The 21,869-nt window shown below is 42.4% G+C and overlaps 1 protein-coding gene across 3 annotated transcripts in view; it reads left to right on the top strand.

Annotated features, from left to right (window-relative positions):
• LOC124776395 overlaps positions 1-21,869 on the top strand; it is a 201,011-nt gene that overhangs the window by 19,410 nt on the left and 159,732 nt on the right. For all 3 annotated transcript variants that reach the window (XM_047251368.1, XM_047251369.1, XM_047251371.1), the window contains exon 2: positions 2,288-2,325. In XM_047251368.1, the coding sequence (XP_047107324.1) occupies positions 2,288-2,325 (38 nt within the window). The remainder of the gene's footprint in view (positions 1-2,287; positions 2,326-21,869) is intronic.

Here is a 21,869-nt window from a genome sequence, read left to right on the forward strand (position 1 = left end):
TAAGGAGGAGAAATGCGGACCATCACGTTTCCGACTTTGATAAAGGTCGGATTGTAGCCTATCGCAATTGCGGTTTATCGTATCGTGACATTGCTGCTCGCGTTGGTCGAGATCCAATTGACTGTTAGCAGAATATGGGATCGGTGGATTCAGGAGGGTAATACGGAACGCCGTGCTGGATCCCAACGGCTTCGTATCACTAGCAGTCGAGATGACAGGCATCTTATCCGCATGGCTGCAACGGATCGTGCAGCCACGTCTCGATCCCTGAGTCAACAGATGGGAACGTTTGCAACACAAAAACCACATGCACGAACAGTTCGACGACGTTTGCAGCAGCATGGACTATCAGCTCAGAGACCATGGTTGCGGTTACTCTTGACGCTGCATCACAGACAGGAGCGCCTGCGATGGTGTACTCAACGACGAACCTGGGTGCACGAATGGCAAAACGTAATTTTTTCGGATGAATCCAGGTTCTGTTTACAGCATCATGATGGTCGCATCCGTGTTTGGCGACATCGCGGTGAACGCACATTGGAAGCGGTTATTCGTCATTGCCATACTAGCGTATCACCCGGCATGATGGAATGGGGTGCCATTGGTTACACGTCTCGCTCACCTCTTGTTCGCATTGACGGCACTCTGAACAGTGGACGTTACATTTCAGATGTGTTACGACCAGTGGCTCTACCCTTCATTCGATCCCTGCGCAACCCTACATTTCAGCAGGATAATGCACGACCGCATGTTGCAGGTCCTGTACGGGCCTTTCTGGATACAGAAAATGTTCGACTGCTGCCCTGGCCAGCACATTCTCCGGATCTCTCACCAATTGAAAACGTCTGGGTAATGGTGGCCGAGCAACTGGGTCGTCACAATACGCCAGTCACTACTCTTGATGAACTGTGGTATCGTGTTGAAGCTGCACCTGTACCTGTACCTGTACACGCCATCCAAGCTCCGTTTGACTCAATGCCCAGGCGTATCAAGGCCGTTATTACGGCCAGAGGTGGTTGTTCTGGGTACTGATTTCTCAGGATCTATGCACCCAAATTGTGTGAAAATGTAATCACATGTCAATTCTAGTATAATATATTTGTCCAATGAATACCTGTTTATCATCTGAATGTCTTCTCGGTGTAGCAATTTTGATGGTCAGTAGTGTATTTGCCCATCACTGATCTGACCGTGAATTTCAGCCGTTTTCACACTTTTAGCATTAAGAAAATGATTCACAGATCTATTTTACAGTCATCGGTTTGTCAATCGGAGGAGGCGTTTCAAATTCTCGCAAACAAACGTAAACATGCTGAATGATTCTGTAATGGTGTCTGTGGCCTCCCAACAGAGAGCGGAACAAAGCGCAGATGCGCCAAATGGCGACCGCTGTGCTGCAGCAACGGAATTTCAAAACGGTGCTTACTTTTAAAACATGCCTTGTAGCTATGAAAAGATATAAGAAGAGTTTTTCATTATTACTTTGAGTGAAAACAGAATTGCGATACCTTTATCGGCTCGGGAAACATTTGTGGTTAACAGTTTAGCTGCATTACCTGTATTTTTATCTCGAACATCTTTGACCCATAAGCAAATTGAAAATATCTTCAATCCTTCAGTCCTCCCACATACATTATCAGCAATTGCGAATTCATCTGCTGGACAACCAGTACACTGGGCTTTGATTGTAAAGAGCACAGTTGTAGAATGGGCCAAATCTCAAAAAGAATTTTAAGCATGCAAATGAGTAGTATTAAAAAAAAACTGTCAGGAATAGTGTGATCCGTATCTCCATCGAGCCGTTCCAATTTACATCCGCCATGATTTCCTTAAATCGGTTCAGGCAAATGCTGGAATAGTTCCTTCAATAAGACCACAGTGCCGTCATTCCCCTGCCCTCACTCCACAGAAAAGTCCTAGGCCTTTATAAACATAACATCAATGGGCTCTTTGGACCAGATATACACTGGATACCAAGAGATAAAGATAGGTGGAGATGGCGACCTAATGGAAGCGGATTAGACGAGCATTTAAAGTTTGCAGCAATTGCGTGGACGCGTCTGATCCAAAGCCGTAACGTACGCAACAATCTAAAAGGTGTATTTAACCAGCAGTGCGCGCCAAATAGCTGGTAGCGATTATGATGATTTATTGCCTCAAGAGTGGTGCATCATGTCGTTTCCTGTTTGTCATTCCACGCTCCCTGTCTAGTTCCTGGGCCATCCAGACTTACACTAACGTGTTTCTATGCCAAAAATATCTCCTGAAAAACTTTTCTTTTTCACAGGGTACCAGTTTGCAGGCAGAAAATTTTGAACGACTTAGGTGAGTAAAACATAAACCAATTACATTACGCATGTTCGGAACATCGTTTAAGTGTAATATATTCGTCTGGATTTTTTTACCAAAACGATCAGTGAACTCTGTTATGCACTCTAGCTGTTTTTCATGTCTCCCAAGACTATTTCTCGAAACACAAGTTTCACGGTACAAATTGCTATCCACATACACTAACCGATCAAAAGTATCCGGATACCTGTTAATGAACGTTAATATGGGGTGGGTCCACTCTTCGCCTTTATGATGTCTTGAACTCTGCTGGGGGGCATTTTCAATGATGTGTCTGAATGTCAGTGGACGGATGGCAGCCCATTCTCCTTCAGAACCCGCAAGCAGAGGAGGTAGTGTTGCTGTACGCTGGAGTCGGAGAGAGGTCAACGCTCTAACTCAACGCGAAAGTGTTGCAGTGGCTTCAGGTCGGGACTCTCGGCAGGCTAGTCTATTTTAGGAGTGATATTTTCCGCAAAGCTTTGCCTCACATATAATACTTTAAGAGCCGGCTGCTGTGGCCGAGCGGTTGTAGGCGCTTCAGTCCGGAACCGCGCTGCTTCTATGGTCGCAGGTTCGAATCCTGCCTTGGGCATTGATGTATGTGATGTCCTTAGGTTAGTTAGGTTTAAGTAGTTCTATGTCTAGGGGACTGATGACCTCAGATGTTAAGTCCCATAGTGCTCAGAGCCATTTGAACCAAAAAATGGTTCAAATGGCTCTGAGCACTATGGGACTTAACTTCTGTGGTCATCAGTCCCATAGAACTTAGAACTACTTAAACTTAACTAACCTAAGGACATCACACACATCCATGCCCGAGGCAGGATTCGAACCTGCGACCGTAGCAGTCGCGCAGCTCCAGACTGTAGCGCCTAGAACCGCTCAGCTACTCCGGCCGGCATTTGAACCATTTTGAATACTTTAAGACAGGTACACTGTCATGCTCACAGAAACCATCTTTGTCTCCGTACTGTTTCTCTACTGTGCACAGTACACAATGCTGAAAAATGAGTCCATATCTTCCACATTTAGCGTTTCCATAAGCACAATATGAGGACGACATCCTAACCACAACAAACATCCCCATCCGTAACACCACTTCCTCTATACTTCATTGTTGGTACTAAACATGATAGGAAGTCACACACTCCAGACGTTCACCAAATCCAAATCCGTCCATCGGATTTGTAGTCTTGTACTGCAAGGAAGCAAGGGAGAGGATGTTGTTATGGATGACCGGTATCCTCTTTCTACAACACAAATGCACACGTGGATTAGTATGGGTTCCTTATTTACATGAACTGGAAACTTAACTTGAATAGAGCCTGTGTGTTGTGGTACAAGCTTCTCAGTAAGTCCTCTTGCAGACTGATGTAAAGTTCAGCAGTAATCTCGCTATTATAAACTTTAGTCTCTCACTGCTAGTCCCAATATAGGCACTAATATGGCAGCTTTGTACTGTCATAACCTGTGATGAACTATACCTGCTCTGTGAGTGAATAACAGGCGCCAACCTGGAAGACTGAGTCAGTGGGAGTATGAGTGACTGACGCCCTCAGGTCTGCGGCGGCGGCCTAAATACATGCTGCCGAGAGGGCGTTGGCGGCATGTTGCTTGTCAGTGTGTCTCTGGCCTCTCTCGTGATAGGTGTGCTTGATCCAGCGCCTACTAATCGATCTTCGCATTGTTTTTGCCGACCGGTGTGCCAGCACAGGATTGCCATAGGTATAGCACCATTCATCACCCCAGATCACTCATTCACAGCATCCACTGTTAACTGGCGTCGCTCTTTACACCACATCAAGCATCGCTTATCACTGACTACAGATATGTGTGGCTCATGACGAGCTGCTCGACAGTGTACCACATTCTTTTTAACTTCATACAAGTAATCACAATGCTCGCTGGAATGCTGGTAGCAGTTTGAACCTCACAAGTGATTCCTTCTGCTGGTTTCACGCGATTTTTTACAACCATCCTCCACAGTGCTCGATGGTCCTTGTTCGTCAGGGCTGCCTTCTCTTGCTTTAGCTGTGGTTTTTCCTTTGATTTACTTGTCACAATCACTTCAACTGTCAACTTCGACAGCTTTATAAGAACTGAAATTCCTTGGCGGATTTGATGCTCAGGTGACATGCAGTGACTATTCCACGTTCGAATCATTGAAGTCTCCTGTCAACCCATTCTGCTGTTACTGATTCTCTACTGACAACACAATACTACTTTTATACTGGTGGGTGCCCTCTCGTGACATCTACTGGACAATTCCGTGTTTTCTTGGGGTGTCTGGATACTTTTCATCAGATAATGTGTATTCCCAAAAACATCCCTTATGAAGCAAGTAAAGTAGAGAAGTCTATCTGACATCAGGTGTAAGAAAATAACTTACCTTAGGAATCGACATATGTTTCCAGCAGTCGCAGTAGTGCTACAGTAACAGTACGCAGATAATGTCAGACCCAAACGTGTGGTATCTGATGTGGAGCAGAATGATACTTTGTGAAGACACCTGCTACCTCTCTCAAAGGAGAGAAAATAATAAATGCGTTACGAACGAAAAACGTAGTAGATCCGGGATCACTCACACTGCCCTTCTAGCGGCAATGCAACTAGAGTACATAGCAGATTAATTGTTAAAATTCACAAGATGTCTTTAAAGGTAAGTTGACATAAAGAAATGGTACAGAGACAACAGCAACAAGTTGCTTTTCATACTGATACTGTAAAGCAATCAGCTTTGTTTTCACAACACTGGCAGAAAACAGTTCGTATGCTTCTACCGGTACTGGCACGTGTATCTAGCAGCCAAGTTTACAATCCTGGCTCCACCAAATCTCTTAGCCGCCCTCCAGTCTTTTTAAGAGAACTACAAAAGGTGGCAGAATGTCATGACACTCGATTCGCATTCAGCAGGAGCTGGGTTCACATTCAGTCCGACCATGTAGTTGTAAGATTCCCATGATTTCCCCCAAAGCAACTAAGGTGGATGCTGCGAAGATTCCTTTGAAAAGGTCGCGGCCGATTTGCTGCCTCATAATTATCCAATCTGAGCTGCGCCGTGTCTCTAATGACATTCTCATAGACGACACGATATCCTAATGATCCTTCGTTTCCGTCCAAAGGAACAATTTGCAGTTATATTTCGCAAGCCATTTTCCCACGAGTAACGGAGAATATATTGCGTCCAACTAACATTTCCCTCTCTCCACTTACATTCGGGAATGATGCCCGAGAAGAATGACTTCCGGTAAAAAGTAACATGAGCTCGATTTCTTTGATTTCACCGTCACTGTTGTTTCGTGAGATACAATCAGAAAATGTAATTTTTTGTTCAGCTCTTCTGGGAACAGAAGTTTTCTGTGTTACACAATGCCTGTCTTGTAGCGTAAGTAGCTGCAATTGGATGAGCATCTCCGTGATATTGTCGCAGACTTAACTAATCCGTGAGGGACGTATCTCCTCCGTTAATCCTACCTAGTGGTGGTCCTAAACTGACGAGTAATTCTTAGGAATCGCAAGGTTTGTATGGAACCTCACTTGTGAGCGAATTCCATTTCCTTACCATTCCTCCAACGACCTTCTCTCTGGAGGCCGCTTTTCCTATAAGTTTTATATGGTAATTTCACGATAGATCACTCCAGACTAGTAGTCCGAGATATTTTAAATATGTGACTGTTTTAGTAACTGATAATCGTGTAATTAAATAATAACGAATTTTTCCTCCTATTTATACGTACTATGTTACATTTACTTACGTTGAGGGTGAACTGCCAGTCCCTGCACCAAGTTTTACTACTCTGTAGATCCTCCTGAATTTCAGTATATTTGTCTGGCGTGGGAGGACTAGGAGAGATTCACTGACGGTCGTGCAGGAAATAAAGACGGAATGAAGAAAATGGAGAAGTCTTTAAATGAAACCACATTAACAATAAACCGAGAGCAAGAGAATGTTGTGTGCTATTCGTTCAGAACAGCATTCAACATCTTTCACTAATCAGTTGCTGTAGCTGATGAACAGTTTGGACTTTAGGGTGTTTACAGCGCAGTTGTAAATTATTTAAAAATACCGAATAGTCTATCATTCAGGTCATCAGAGTTTTGAACATTAAGGAGGAAATGATGCTCCGCTGTTGTGTAGGAGTGTTTCACGACTGATGTGCTTTACTTTATGTCACTTCCGTACCTTAGTCAGTTAAGAGATCTTCTTTCATGGATAGTATTCAACAAAGGGCGACACTGATAATTTTTAAAAAAATCAAACTAGTTTTAAAAAATTATTTTAGTGTTTTCAAAATATTCCCCTTTCACATCAAAAGATTTTTGCATTATATGAAACCAGTCCTTAAAGCAATGTTGCCACTTTTTTCTGAGGCATTTCAGAAATAAAATGTTTATAATGTTCCCCTGCCGAATCCGTGTATTTTATCTTCAATTTTGGAAACAAAAAGAAATCACGAACTGTATGCTGGAGGGTCCATGGAGCTGAGCTTCAGGGCATCCAGATACTCAGTTGTTTGTTTCGCCGTATGCGATGGTGCATTGTCTTGTTGGAAATTTTTCATTGACTTTTTCAAAAATTTGCGATAAACAGACATTTATGTATCAGTCGGCATTAACTGTACGTCTGCCTTCTAATGCTGTAGTACCAATATGGCCCGTTTTATAAAAAAAAAAAAAAGAAAAAGAAAAAACTAGCTACCATTTTCTACCAGCACCGCGAATTCGTCGTCCTTTTGTAGGCATAGGTTCTATTCGAAAAAACGTTGAACTGAACGACTTTTCGTTGCAGGATCATAACAATGAATCCAAGCTTCATCACCATTATCGGCAGTCCAGATCAAATTTGAAGAGCTGTCTAAGAATTTTTTTTTTCAATTTTTTTCTGCAGCAAACAATGCATCGTTATTTTTGACGGGGAATCAGTTTATGTGGCACCTATCGACAATCAAGTTTTCTCACATCTAACTCTTGACGTAAAATGTTTTGGATTTGACTCATACCAATGCCCAATGTCGTTTGAATAAATTCGTAAAATGTCACTCGAGCATCGTGAAAACATTGCTGGAACAGCGGCAGTATTTTCACCAGTGACAGCACTTCTTTGGCGTCCTTCAAGAAATTCTTCACTAAGAATGAAACAGATCTCTTTTGAATTAGCTGTACCAATTATTAATAATTGTTGCTTTGGATGTAGCTTGTTGCAAAATGCATTTCTACGCCGATCTTCACATTGTTTAACCGTTAATCGCTATTCAAACCCGTAAAAAATCGTAGCTCAGGAACGTTCTGTAGTCAAGGTGGGTGCACACAAAATCTTTCCATGATAATTAACAAACGATTAGAGCAAATCGAACAAACTATACACCAATCAACTCACAAAAATTTTGAAAGTAACTGTCACATATAAACGAATTTCATTTGTTATAGAACCATGACATTCTCAAAATTTTCAGTCGCCCTCTTAAGCGTATCCTTACACTGTAGGCAGCACGTGGAGTTGCGGTTTGGTGGAAGAGGGGAGGGGGGGGGTCTTGGTTGTCGGTTTCTAGCTAGGAACATGAGGCGAAAGTTTTTGGCTCAGCCCGGGTCAGCGGCCATTTGTATAGGTATTCCAACATCTGTGATACTGTAGCTATTTTACAGTATATTAAATAAGGTTTGAACGACGAATCGGAGTAGGCGCCTAGGCAAATTGTGCAAATCATTAATTCCTTTTGCAAAAGATGCTAATTGGGCTGAAATTAAAGCTTAGCCAATGGCACCATTTTTATGGGCACCACTCGGATTTTACGAAGCGCGCCCCTTATATATTTTATACTTGTGTCAGTAAGTTCAACTTTTCACTAAGATAGATAAATAGATAAATTCAAAACGAAACTTTTTTAATCCAATAACGTTTTAGCGTTGTCGAAGTGCTACGGTTTAAACTCGAGCTAAATATAGCAAATAAAATTCATTCTTAAAGTGATCCAAATAAATAAATTAGTTCTTAACTATAAAACTGAATACTCACTTTCAAATGTCTAGCTTCATTCAGACTGTAAGTGCAAAAAACACGTTTTTGTGAGTTCCTTTGAACACGTCACTTCTATGGTCAAGCTAATGCAAATCGTTTCAAATTTTGTAAGAAAGTTGACAAATACCTGTGATCAGTGGTCGTCCAGTTGTTTTTTGGAAGCTTTAACCGTTGCTACTATGTAACCAACATGGTTCGAAAGACAATGAAAAGCTGTAACGGATAAGTCGTCGCCCGAACCAACAGAAATCTACATCGGTTGCCACCCTACGGCGGTCTAATGTCAGATTTATGGTAGAGTAAAAGTTGGGAACCAGAATGAAAACTACTCCTACCAGAGTACAACAAGAAGCAAATTTGTCCTAGGCAGAGTTAGTGAGGTAAAAGAAGGGAACTGGCTTTTCAACTTATCTGTCAGTTTCAAAAACATTTAAATGAAAACATATTGACATATTCTCGCTTTTTTACCAGTTAAACCTTTCTTCCTCAGCGCAGTGAGCGATCTTAGCTGAAAGGTGTTGGCACACCTACATCTTGCAATTTATAGGCTAAAGTCGGTCCTGAACCCAAAATCCAGAAGATTCACCAACCGTAGTAAACAATGTAAAATATCATATGACTCAAGAGCATACATGTAATAGCTAAAAAAATTTCTGGAAGGTATAAAGTTTGTTGGATTTGTTCCTGGAGGATGACATCATGTAATCATGTTACTTTACTTGACTCGATGCATTGTAACACATGACATGGGTACTGATGTTGTTGTTGTGGTCTTCAGTCCTGAGACTGGTTTGATGCAGCTCTCCATGCTACTCTATCCTGTGCAAGCTTCTTCATTTCCCAGTACTTACTGCAGCCTACATCCTTCGGAATCTGTTTAGTGCATTCATCTCATGGTCTCCCTCTACGATTTTTACCCTCCACACTGCCATCCAATACTAAATTGCTGATCCCTTGATGCCTCAGAACATGTCCTACCAACCGATCCCTTCTTCTAGTCAAGTTGTGCCACAAACTCCTCCCCAATTCTATTCAATACCTCCTCGTTAGTTATGTGATCTACCCATCTAATCGTCAGCATTCTTCTGTAGCACCACATTTCGAAAGCTTCTATTCTCTTCTTGTCTAAACTATTTATCGTCCATGTTTCACTTCCATACAAGGCTACACTCCATAAAAATATTTTCAGAAACGACTTCCTGACACTTAAATCTATACTCGATGTTAACAAATTTCTCTTCTTCAGAAACGCTTTCCTTGCCATTGCCAGTCTACATTTCATATTTTCTCTAGTTCGACCATCATCAGTTATTTTGCTCCCCAAATAGCAAAACTCCTTTACTACTTTAAGTGTCTCATTTCCTAATCTAATTCCCTCAGCATCACGCGACTTAATTCGACTACATTCCATTATCTTTGTTTTGCTTTTGTTGATGTTCATCTTATACCCTCCTTTCAAGACGCTGCCCATTCCGTTCAACTGCTCTTCCAAGTCCTTTGCTGTCTCTTACAGAATTACAATGTCATCGGCGAACCTCAAAGTTTTTATTTCTTCTCCATGGATTTTAATACCTACTCCGAATTTTTCTTTTGTTTCCTTTAGTGCTTGCTCAATGCACAGATTGAACAACATCGGGGAGAGGCTACGGCCCTGTCTCACTCCCTTCTCAACCACTGCTTCCCTTTCATGTCCATCGACTCTTATAACTGCTATCTGCTTTCTGTACAAATTGTAAATAGCCTTTCGCTCCCTGTATTTTGCCCCTGCCACCTTCAGAATTTGAAAGAGAGTATTCCAGTCAACATTGTCAAAAGCTTTCTCTAAGTCTACAAATGCTAGAAACATAGGTTTGCCTTTCCTTAATCTTTCTTCTAAGATAAGTCGTAGGGTCAGTATTGCCTCACGTGTTCCAACATTTCTACGGAATCCAAACTGATCTTCCCCGAGGTCGGCTTCTATCAGTTTTTCCATTCGCCTGTAAAGAATTCGCGTTAGTATTTTGCAGCTGAGACTTATTAAACTGATTGTTCGGTAATTTTCACATCTGTCAACACCTACTTTCTTTGGGATAGGCATTATTATATTCCTCTTAAAGTCTGAGGGAATTTCGCCTGTCTCATACATCTTGCTCACCAGATGGTAGAGTTTTGTCAGGACTGGCTCTCCGAAGGGTACTGATATAAACGAGTAAAAGAGCGCGAATAAGTCAAGATATTTTGTTTTAAGCTACCAAATAAGTCCAAAAGCTACTTCCCTTCTTTTAAATCCCTAACTCACCTTTTTCCGTACTTCATTCTGGTTCTTTCGTAATATATATCATTGCAGTTGATATTAATATGGACATTGCACAAACTACGTCAAAGCGCAAGGTAAGCTACATACTTCATTTTACTAAATTGTTCAATTCATTTTTGCGCTGTCCTTTCTAGGAAATACAACGCTAGACCCATGATCACCCATTGGAAGCTAGTCTTTGACTTTCAAAAAGACTCCTACCGGTTATTTAGGTACGTTGCTACAGTGTGGAGGATGGTGGAGCAGGTACACTCTCTCTCTCTTCTGATGAAGAAAACAAAAAAAAAACTTGAGTCCTAATGTAAAATAAAGAAAAGACTGGCGATGTTATTCCATCAATGCAACCGGAGCTTTGCGGCCTAAACATAAAATATTCTGACGGAAGGTCTACGCGTCCACCATACCAGAAGAATACCAGTGAAACATAATTCTCTACAAATCGACTGAATGGAGTGCCTCACTCAACAGTCGTCGCAAGACTCATGATAAAGTAGTTTTTGACAAATACAGTTTAAATCACTTATACCTCCAACGCTGACTCAAAAGCATAATCATCGTCAGTTGCATCAACACACCCACTGCTGAATGAATGCTTCCTCTCGGCGTTCCCGTGCGTTACCGGTATGTCTTCATCTATACCTTGTATTAATGTTGCACCTGAGTATTTTGTAACGTCATCTATCTCCCTTTCACCAGGGCGTTGCTTCATTCCTTTCTTTTTTCTTCGAATGCAGCATAGAATTTCCTTGGCCCACCTACACCGTTCGTTCTCCACCCTGGCTTCCTCACCTCGATGTCATAACATCACAGCTATGGTTATGTCTTTCATGTTAGACTTTCCCTGTTCGTTTTGTTTTCCTCTCTCTTCTAGTAATTCGCAACATGCATCTCACTGTTACTCATCGAGTAACTTTCAGATTCTGACGGTTTTCGCATTAGAAAGTCAGTGTCTCACTGATATAAGTCAGAACTGGTGACGCATACTGATAATAAACTCTGCATTTCAGAGACATCGAAATCTAAAAGTCTATTTGGTTAGCCAACAGCGGTTCAGGTCATACAAACTATCCCGTTTGTTTTTTATGTCCATCTAGCCGTGGCCTTAAGCTCCCATAAGTATAAAATTTATCCACTGGTTCTATGAGTTCATTGTTCTTTTGTACTATTTTCTTATCGATTTGTGAGCTGAAAATTATTCTAAAACCAGCTGAAAAATGCTCCAGTCGGAGCACGAAAAAGGCGAATACGCTCCTGTTTAAAAGAGTCTGACACAAAAATGAGGAACCAGCTCCCTCAATTCACATTCCGAATTGGTCATCAAAAATGTTGACATGCGAACGTATTCGCGCCCTTTTAACATACGAGGGTTGGAACTTAAATAGTAGCAACTACTTATTCACAACCGCTACAAAAGAGTTACATGTTTGCACCTGTTACTCTCCTTCAAAGTAGTCACCAGCGTTGTGTAGAACCCGTTGCCAGCGATGTGGAAGGCGTATTATACCGTTAGCAGAGCCTGTTCTGTTTATGGTGCGAATGGAGCGGTCTACTGCCTGTCGAATCTCTGGAACAGTTCTGAAGCGAATGCCACGAATGGTTCCTTCATCTTCGGAGTCAAATCAAAGTCACAAGGACGTAAGTCCGGGATTATGGTGGATGGTACAGTACTACCCAGTCCCACCGTGCGTTGTATACGCCCGCGCATTGTCGTGCAAAATGATGGGTGGGTTGCGCAGGAAATGTCGCCGCTTCTTTCGCAAAGCTGGTCGCAGGTGATGCTCCAAAACCGAACCGTAATACTTTGCATTGACGTCTGCCGTGGAGGAACATAATGCATTAGGATAACACCATCACAGTCGTAAACGATAATCACCATAACTTTAGACCACTCCATTCGCACCAGCAACAGAACAGGCTCCGCTAACGGTATACTACGCCTTCCACACCGCTGGCAACGGGTTCTACACAACCCTGGTGACTACTTTGAAGGGCAGTAACAGGTGCAAACATGTAACTCTTTTGTATCGCGTTGTGCATAAATAGTTGCCACTATTTTAGTTCCAATCCTCGTAGAATATTCTAAATCCTTTTACCTAGTCTCTCTTTGTTGTAAAACCTTGGTACTCACCATCTTCCTCTCACTGCCTGTATATACCACAGTCTCCTTTTTCTTCCATCTCCCAATGACACTTTGTCTGTCTCTCACATTGTCACTGTCTTCATCAGTTTCTCTCGCTCTTCCTTATTGCTGACTCCTTCCCTGCCACTTTCACTGTCACTGTGACCCAATGCTGCTGCATTTGTCCCATTCTTTTTCTCTCCTCTTTCTTTCTCGCTTACAGTCTGCTGTTTTTCTCCTAAGCCACAATTGTCTCCTCTTCTCACATGTCCTTTAGGGATTTTTTACTCCTAGGCCGAGAAACTTTAACACGTGGGTGTAGTGAATGAGGAAAAGTGGGAAAATTTTTCTCGTTGAAGTTCGCCAGTCTGGTTGGGGGTAGCAGGTCCTGCCCCCCCCCCCCCCCTCCCCACAACCTATGTTTGGTCTCCACTCATCTCTCTTTTTTAGTCCCAATGTCTCCTCTCTTTTTTGATCCCACTGTTTTTGTCTCTGTCCATCTCTTTTTCTCTTTTACGGCCACTGGCTCTCACTGACCATCAATACCTCCTTGCTCTTTGGCTCTAACGGTTGTTGTCTTTATACATCTTTCTTTCTCTTTCACTGCCACTTTCCTCTCTCCAGACATCACTGTCTCCTCTCTCTTCCACAGTCTCTCTCTCTCTCTCTCTCTCTCTCTCTCTCTCTCTCTCGCTCTACCTCTGCTACTTTCTTTCAGCACAAAAAGTGTGAAATGTCTGCACGCCTAAATGTTTGGTGAGTTTGGTGGAATAAGAGTTGAGGCAGCTGGTTCCCCACTTTTCCGTCAGATTCTTTTGAAGAGGAGCATATTCACGTTTTCTCGTTTCCCGACTGGAGAATTTTTCACCGGTTCCCTTTTTCCCTGTTACAGCAAGGTGTGCTGCTTATATAATATGAATTCTGTAGATCAGTAACATTTTGACAGTTAATTTATATACTTCGACACATTTACACACTTTGACACATAGAAACAACTAATAAGTACACACAATATAAGTTTCACACAAAATTGTCTCTCTTCTGGCGCAAGTTTACTTTTCACCACATTACACAAAAATGCTCAACTTCTTAGGCTACATGTACAATATACTAAAAATTGCAGCGTTTGATTCGCAACTACAATTTCGCATGACAAAATAAATTTTAGTATATAAGGTGATTACGCCGCCAAGTGACACCGTTGAATCATTTCCAAATCAAGACAGCCTGTATAGGCGTAAAGTATCCATTTACAGAGACATCGCGTCATAAAGTTTTATTGGTCAAAAAGTGGTGACTTAAAACATAGTTTGGTTACCCCACAACCGTTGCAATCGTCTCACTACCTCTGTTCAAGCTCATTCTATGCCTCCGACCGGATGTTAAGTGCTTAAGCATGGTAACTTTCAACCTGCTAATCTCCGTAACGGGTAATGATATCGAGAAAAAGATTCAAGGTTCCCCATCTTAAGAACATACAGCAAAAAAATTTCGACTATTTGTCTCGAATAAAAATTTGGAATTACAATTGGTAATTTTGGCACCCAAAAATCATGTTTTTTTGGGTGTATCTCAATAAAGGATAAAGATTTCCGAAAACGGGTCAATGGTGTTTCTAGATTAATGTCTGCAGAATTAACATAAAATTTGAGCCATTTTCTACTGTTAGTTATTTAGATAATTGCAACCTACTGTTCGAAAACGGCTAAAAATGGTTTTTGTAGTTTTCTGCGTAAATCGGTAACTTTGAGACTCTGGATCTCGGTAACGGACAATGATATCGAAAAGATTTTCTAATTTCCGAAGGAAAATCAGCTCAAGAACACATGTTAAAAATTTCAACGGTTTACTATGAATAAAAATTATAGAAGTGATCATCCCTACAACTGGTACTTTTGGTACACAAAAATTATGTTTTTTCAGGGCTATCTTGGGAACCACCCAGGAACAAACGATGCTTTTATAAACCGCCTATGGCCTACCTTAGACCAAACCTAACGCAAAAGAACCAAGTGTTTGCTGAGTTTGCCTGGGCTGAAGAAAGTGTGTGCTGTTTAAATGGTAACCCTGTACTGCAGGATAGCTAGAGTAAGCCCGTTCTTGCGATAGGTCTACAAATCGTCGCTGAGCCCAGGGATACCCGAAAGACATGCCGCCCTCTTATCTCTGTGATCAACAGAACCCAAGATACGACTCCCTGAAAAGTCACATTTCCGCGCATATCTTTTTGGATGATGTTGGTACCGTGCTATGACGAGCACGGACCAGTCTTATCGTAATTGTTTTTAATCTTACTTCCAAATTCTTTCTATTAAGTTATGTCATTCAGTATTGAAGTTTATCTGTTGTTATTGTCGTCGTATCCGGTCCGAAGACTTTTTCGATGCAGTTCTCCTCTTTGGTCAATTCTGTAATCTCGTATAACTACTGAAACCTGTTTCTATTTGAACCTGCGTACTATATTACCGCTTTGGTATCAACCAATCCCTTCTTTTAGTTAATTTAGTTTTAGAAGAGACTTTACAATATTTAAATTTCTATCTGATGTTGACAAATGTCTCTTTTTCATCTTTTCTTGTTATCAGGTAGTAAAAGGATGAGCAGTCAGCCACAAATAATGTTTATTCCATATCCAGATTTCAGTCACTGTGTAGTGATCTTCAGCGCAGTAAATGTAGCTTAAAACATTAAAACCACTCAGATATGCACATAGTCACAGCTGGACTACTCATGTCAAAGGTTGAGTTCGCTCTCTGGCTTTAATATTTCAACTTACATTTACTGCACTGAAGATGGCAGGCCACGTAGCGACTGAAATCTGGATATGCAGTCAGCATTATTTGCGACTGACTACTGTACCCTGCACTACCTGAAATAAGTACAGTTGCTAGGCACAGCTGCTTCCAAATGGAATCAAACTTGATTTTCTTGTTATTCCAGGCTGCATTTTATATGTAATCTACTTCATCCAAGTCAGTTATTTTGCTGCCCAAATGGCAAAACCCATCGACTACTCACTTTCTCATCTAATTCTATCCACATCAGATGATTTATTTTGACTGTTTCCCATTATCCTCGTTTTTATTTTGTTGCTGTTCATCTTATAACCTTGTGTCAAGGCAATATCTGTTCCTCAAGTTGTGACGTAAAGTCATGCAAGAGGCCAGTGCTCAGATTTAGTATTCATTTCGTTCCACTGATCTTCCAAGTCCTTTGATCTCCATGATAGAATTACAGTATCATCGACAAACCTCCTCCCTGAAACTTAATTCCGTTTTAAAATCTCTTTTTGATTTCCATAGCCGCTTGCTCAGTGTACACATCAAATAACATCATTTTCATTCTCTTCGGCTCTTATGACTGCAGTATTGTTTCTATGTACGTTGTAGATAACTTTTGCCTCTCTCTATTTAATTTCAAAGCATCTAATCCAGTTAACAGTGTAAAATGTTTCCTCTAAATATACAAACGCTATTAAGGCGGGTTTGCCTTTCCTTAACCTGTATTCTAAGTAAGTCGTAGGCTTTTACTGCCTCAGAAGTTCCTAAATTTCTCGAACCCATGCTGAGCTTCTCCCAAGTCCGCTTCTACCAGGTTTTCCATTCTTTGTAACCACGGAGCTATAACACTTTTAAGGAAGATAAGGACATTAAATTGCAGAATTATCAGGGTATACGTTGTACAATAAGCAGAACATTAAAAAATACACGAAGAGTCACAAAAATGAAATTTTATAAGATGATATCTGCACCGTGTCCGTGAATGCGGGGTTATGAAAAGGAAAGATTCTAGCCATGTCCAGCCGGCTGAAAAGAAATTTTCACGAAGAGTCAAAGGTTGCACTGCGGTGGAAAGGTTTCCTGATGAAAACATTAGACAAGACGTGAATATTTTTGTAGTAGATCACAAAATATAAGAACATAAACAAAACTGTAAGGGACATGTGGAACGAATGCAATAAACAAGGATTCCTGAAATGGTCTTACAATACAAACCCATAGGAAAGGAGGTCATATGACTGACAGTTACAAGGCAGAACTGAGGTCAGAACAGGTCGACGGGCCTAATCTGGGAAAGGCAGAAGAAGATTTTGTAACTGTGGCTTATTAGACTCATAGTCCGTTAATAGTCACACTTGTGAGCACCAGCCTTCTTTGCAACAGGAATTATTACATTCATCTTTAAGACTCAGGGTATTCGCCTGTCTCGTACATGTTGCATACCAGGTGGATAGTTCTGTCATAGCTGGCTCTTCCAAGGATCTCAGTAATTATGAAGGAATGTCGCCTACTCCAGGTGTCTAGACACAGGTCTGTCAGTGCTCTGCCAAATTTTTCTCGTAGTATCATATCTTCCAGCTCATCTTCACCTTCTTCCTCTTCTGTTTGTGTAATATTGTCCTAAAAATTGTTTCCCATTTTTCAAAAATGGTGGGCATTATTTTGGTTATGTATTCCCATACGCATGCAATAAAAAAATTCATTAAAACTTATGTTTGAAAATGCTTTGTTTCCGAGGTAAGGCCTTCAGAAAATTGATATTCACCGGAACGTGTTTCTTCCTGCAGATATAGCTCACTACGTATTCCTTCCACATTTCAGCTTTCCCTAGTTTGCTTAGGACTGTCTTGTCATCTGAAGTTTTGATATTCTTACAGTTGCTTTTCTTTTGACCAAATATTAAGTTAATTTTCCTATGTGGCATCTATCTTTCCCCTAGTCATGCATGCTTTTACGGCTTTACATTACTACGCTAGCCATTCCACCTTCGCCATTTTGTAGTTTCTGTTTATCCCATTTTCGAGGAATCTGTTGAGAAGAAATACTGTGCAGACTGGCAATAACAAAAAAAGCGTTTCTGAAACATCGAATATAAACTTAAGTTTGTGGAAGTCATGGTTTCCACAGAACTGTATTGTCACTCTATTAAACAACCAGTTTCGGTCAGAAACAGACCATCCTCAAGTATTATGCGACATCATTAATGAGATGCCGGGTGTCACATTGTACCTGAGGATGGTCCGTTTCTGAGAGAAACTGCTTGTCAAACAACAGCTTTATACAAATCATGATTTTCCAAAAATTTCTAGAAGCTGTAAATCATAACGGAGGAAAGTTCGGGGGCTAAAAATTTTAGAGGGAGGCCAAGACTCGATTACAGTATCGGATTCAAATGGATGTAGGTTGCTGTGGTTATGTAGAGGCTTGCAATGAATAGACTAGCGTGGAGAGCTGCACTAAAAATCAGCCTTCGAACTGAAGACCACAACAACAATAACAACACGTTGTATTTTTGTCAAGGATTCCTGTGTAAATTTCCCCAGCATTTCTGTTACACTTTGGTATGGGCTGTACGGACGTGTTAGATCCTAGGAGCGTGCCTCCAGATTCGCTCGTCTGTCGTACCTGCTCGATAAGGACTCGTAACGCTGGGGCACTGCACTAGAGCTAGTGGTACTAGTGTGTTGTACGCGATTTCCTTGCACAGTATCCCATGAAACTCATACTACAGATATCACTTGTTAGTTCCACTTCAGATCTCGTTTTAGTCACGTACTCCAGATGTTCATTACTAACCTTGTAATCGGGTACTATCGGATAAATTCGCTTTGTTATGATCTTCACCAACATTTATCGTAATTTAAAGGTAGCTACTGCTCATTACACCAAACGGAAATATTGTTGAGTGCTTTTACATTTCCTTATGATTGTCCAAGACAGTACTGTCCTGTAGACTACAGCGTCGTCAGTTAACAATCCGATGCTTCTGCAGACCTAACATGTTATACCGTTTAGGCGTACTGAGAACATTATTGGTCTTGTTACGGTTCCAGACGCTGCTTCAGTTTCTGTTGCATATTCGTCGTCCAGTCTCTCAATCAAAATTGCTTAGAGCCCATCAGATATCTGTAAAGATACTCTGTAAGGCCGACTCTTGATGATTTCTCTATGATCTGGTACAGTGTTCAACGCTTTTCGGAAATATAGTATCACATTATCTACCTCGTCGTTTGTTTACAAGCTCTCGTATGTTAATAACTCAGTGTTTTTATGTATGGTGCAGTTCGTACATCATAAATGGCAGAACAGTTGCCCTGCCAATGTCCCGTTTGTTTCAAAGTAATAACCAACGTCCTGGGAAGTCACTCTGAGAGTATAATTAATGGAATTTGAATATCTTATTTTTTAATCATAGTTTTTGACGGAAAGATATTAATTTTTTTTTAGAAAGGACAACTGAAATCAACTAACCGCAGTCCTAAATAGGGTATTGTGTGGAAATAGAAGCAATTATAATACACTCTGTACGAGTGGATGGTTTCGCGGCGATATGTACTGATAAAATTCTCTCGAGCTTCCAGCCACGTCAAGTTTCTTAAATTCACGAGCTTCCGGCCGAGTACTCCTCGGCTACTGTCAAGTGATGATTGTTTTCTGGTTGCTGCTAGCGACCTTATAAAGCCGTGCTGTGACATCACTGGTGCTGCACGCCGTATAAGTCCGTGTTTTCGTCGCGCGCCCTCTTCACCCGCTTCATCCTTCCGATGGCCGTGTCCCAAGCCGTGCTTAGTTATCTGCAGACGCTACCTGTACTCAGGGTGTTGTCACAAATTTTTATCTCGATCGTTTCTTTTATTAACCTATCCCAGAAACTATTAGTCCGTATAATAACCCAGGTATCTTTGAATGCAATATTGTGTCCGTTTTCTACAGCATGCATTGCTACCATTGATTTCTCAGAGAACTCAAGTCGAAAGCATCTCTCGTGCTCTACACAGCGCTGTCCAGTAGCATGCACGGTCTGTCCGACGTAAGACTCTCCACACCCACACGGTCATTTACGTACTCCTGTTGTTCTGAAGCCTAAATCGTCTTTCACAGGACTCAAAGGCTTTCGAATTTTTGTTGGAGAACTGAAGATCGAATCGATTTTATGCCTCTTTAGGAGTCGACTATTCTTCCCTGTTACTGGGCCACAGAACGGCATAAACGCAAGCTTCTTAGAGTGCTCCTCGGGGTCCTTCCGCTTCCGAGTTTTTGAAAAGACAGCTAGCGAAATCTGGCGGTTGTTGTAGCCGTTTTCCTTGAATACTTTCCTTGAGTGGCTCGATTCCTTCGCCAGGGTTTCAGCGTCTGAGACGGCTTCCGCTAGATGCATCAAGGTCCTCAAAACAGAACGTTTCTGAGACGAATGGTGATAGCTGTTAGCGTGCAGATATCGGTCCATGTGGGAGGGTTTCAGGTAAACATTGTGGCTGAGACACCTATTTACTTTACGGTGGACGATGTCATTAAGGAACGGCAAGGCACCATCTGTCACTACCTTTGTCGTGAGCTTGATGTTGTCGCGGATATTATTGATGTGATCCAAGTACACTCCTGGAAATGGAAAAAAGAACACATTGACACCGGTGTGTCAGACCCACCATACTTGCTCCGGACACTGCGAGAGGGCTGTACAAGCAATGATCACACGCACGGCACAGCGGACACACCAGGAACCGCGGTGTTGGCCGTCGAATGGCGCTAGCTGCGCAGCATTTGTGCACCGCCGCCGTCAGTGTCAGCCAGTTTGCCGTGGCATACGGAGCTCCATCGCAGTCTTTAACACTGGTAGCATGCCGCGACAGCGTGGACGTGAACCGTATGTGCAGTTGACGGACTTTGAGCGAGGGCGTATAGTGGGCATGCGGGAGGCCGGGTGGACGTACCGCCGAATTGCTCAACACGTGGGGCGTGAGGTCTCCACAGTACATCGATGTTGTCGCCAGTGGTCGGCGGAAGGTGCACGTGCCCGTCGACCTGGGACCGGACCGCAGCGACGCACGGATGCACGCCAAGACCGTAGGATCCTACGCAGTGCCGTATGGGACCGCACCGCCACTTCCCAGCAAATTAGGGACACTGTTGCTCCTGGGGTATCGGCGAGGACCATTCGCAACCGTCTCCATGAAGCTGGGCTACGGTCCCGCACACCGTTAGGCCGTCTTCCGCTCACGCCCCAACATCGTGCAGCCCGCCTCCAGTGGTGTCGCGACAGGCGTGAATGGAGGGACGAATGGAGACGTGTCGTCTTCAGCGATGAGAGTCGCTTCTGCCTTGGTGCCAATGATGGTCGTATGCGTGTCTGGCGCCGTGCAGGTGAGCGCCACAATCAGGACTGCATACGACCGAGGCACAAAGGGCCAACACCCGGCATCATGGTGTGGGGAGCGATCTCCTACACTGGCCGTACACCACTGGTGATCGTCGAGGGGACACTGAATAGTGCATGGTACATCCAAACCGTCATCGAACCCATCGTTCTACCATTCCTAGACCGGCAAGGGAACTTGCTGTTCCAACAGGACAATGCACGTCCGCATGTATCCCTTGCCACCCAACGTGCTCTAGAAGGTGTAAGTCAACTACCCTGGCCAGCAAGATCTCCGGATCTGTCCCCCATTGAGCATGTTTGGGACTGGATGAAGCGTCGTCTCACGCGGTCTGCACGTCCAGCACGAACGCTGGTCCAACTGAGGCGCCAGGTGGAAATGGCATGGCAAGCCGTTCCACAGGACTACATCCAGCATCTCTACAATCGTCTCCATGGGAGAATAGCAGCCTGCATTGCTGCGAAAGGTGGATATACCCTGTACTAGTGCCGACATTGTGCATGCTCTGTTGCCTGTGTCTATGTGCCTGTGGTTCTGTCAGTGTGATCATGTGATGTATCTGACCCCAGGAATGTGTCAATAAAGTTTCCCCTTCCTGGGACAATGAATTCACGGTGTTCTTATTTTAATTTCCAGGAGTGTATTTATTTCAAGTGGTACTTCTGCGAGAGCCGGCAGCACTTGGTATAACATTACAGGTCGGGATTGATCTAAGAGGTCTTGAATATCTTATTTGTATCTGTCAGTTGGCATGGAGAAATTGAGATTTGGGGGATTTCTTTATATAGTTTTGCGTGATTAAGTCCCGACGCTATGCAAAGCTATCATTTAGTTACGTGCGACTTGCGATCTGTTATGTGTTACTTTCCGATAGTAAATCATATTTTTTCTAACTACCCTTAAAATATGACTATAAATGTTTGAGATCATTTGAAATAATATTTTAATAACT

Source organism: Schistocerca piceifrons, chromosome 2 (genome assembly GCF_021461385.2).
Source record: "Schistocerca piceifrons isolate TAMUIC-IGC-003096 chromosome 2, iqSchPice1.1, whole genome shotgun sequence".
Classification (NCBI taxonomy): Eukaryota; Metazoa; Arthropoda; class Insecta; order Orthoptera; family Acrididae; genus Schistocerca; species Schistocerca piceifrons.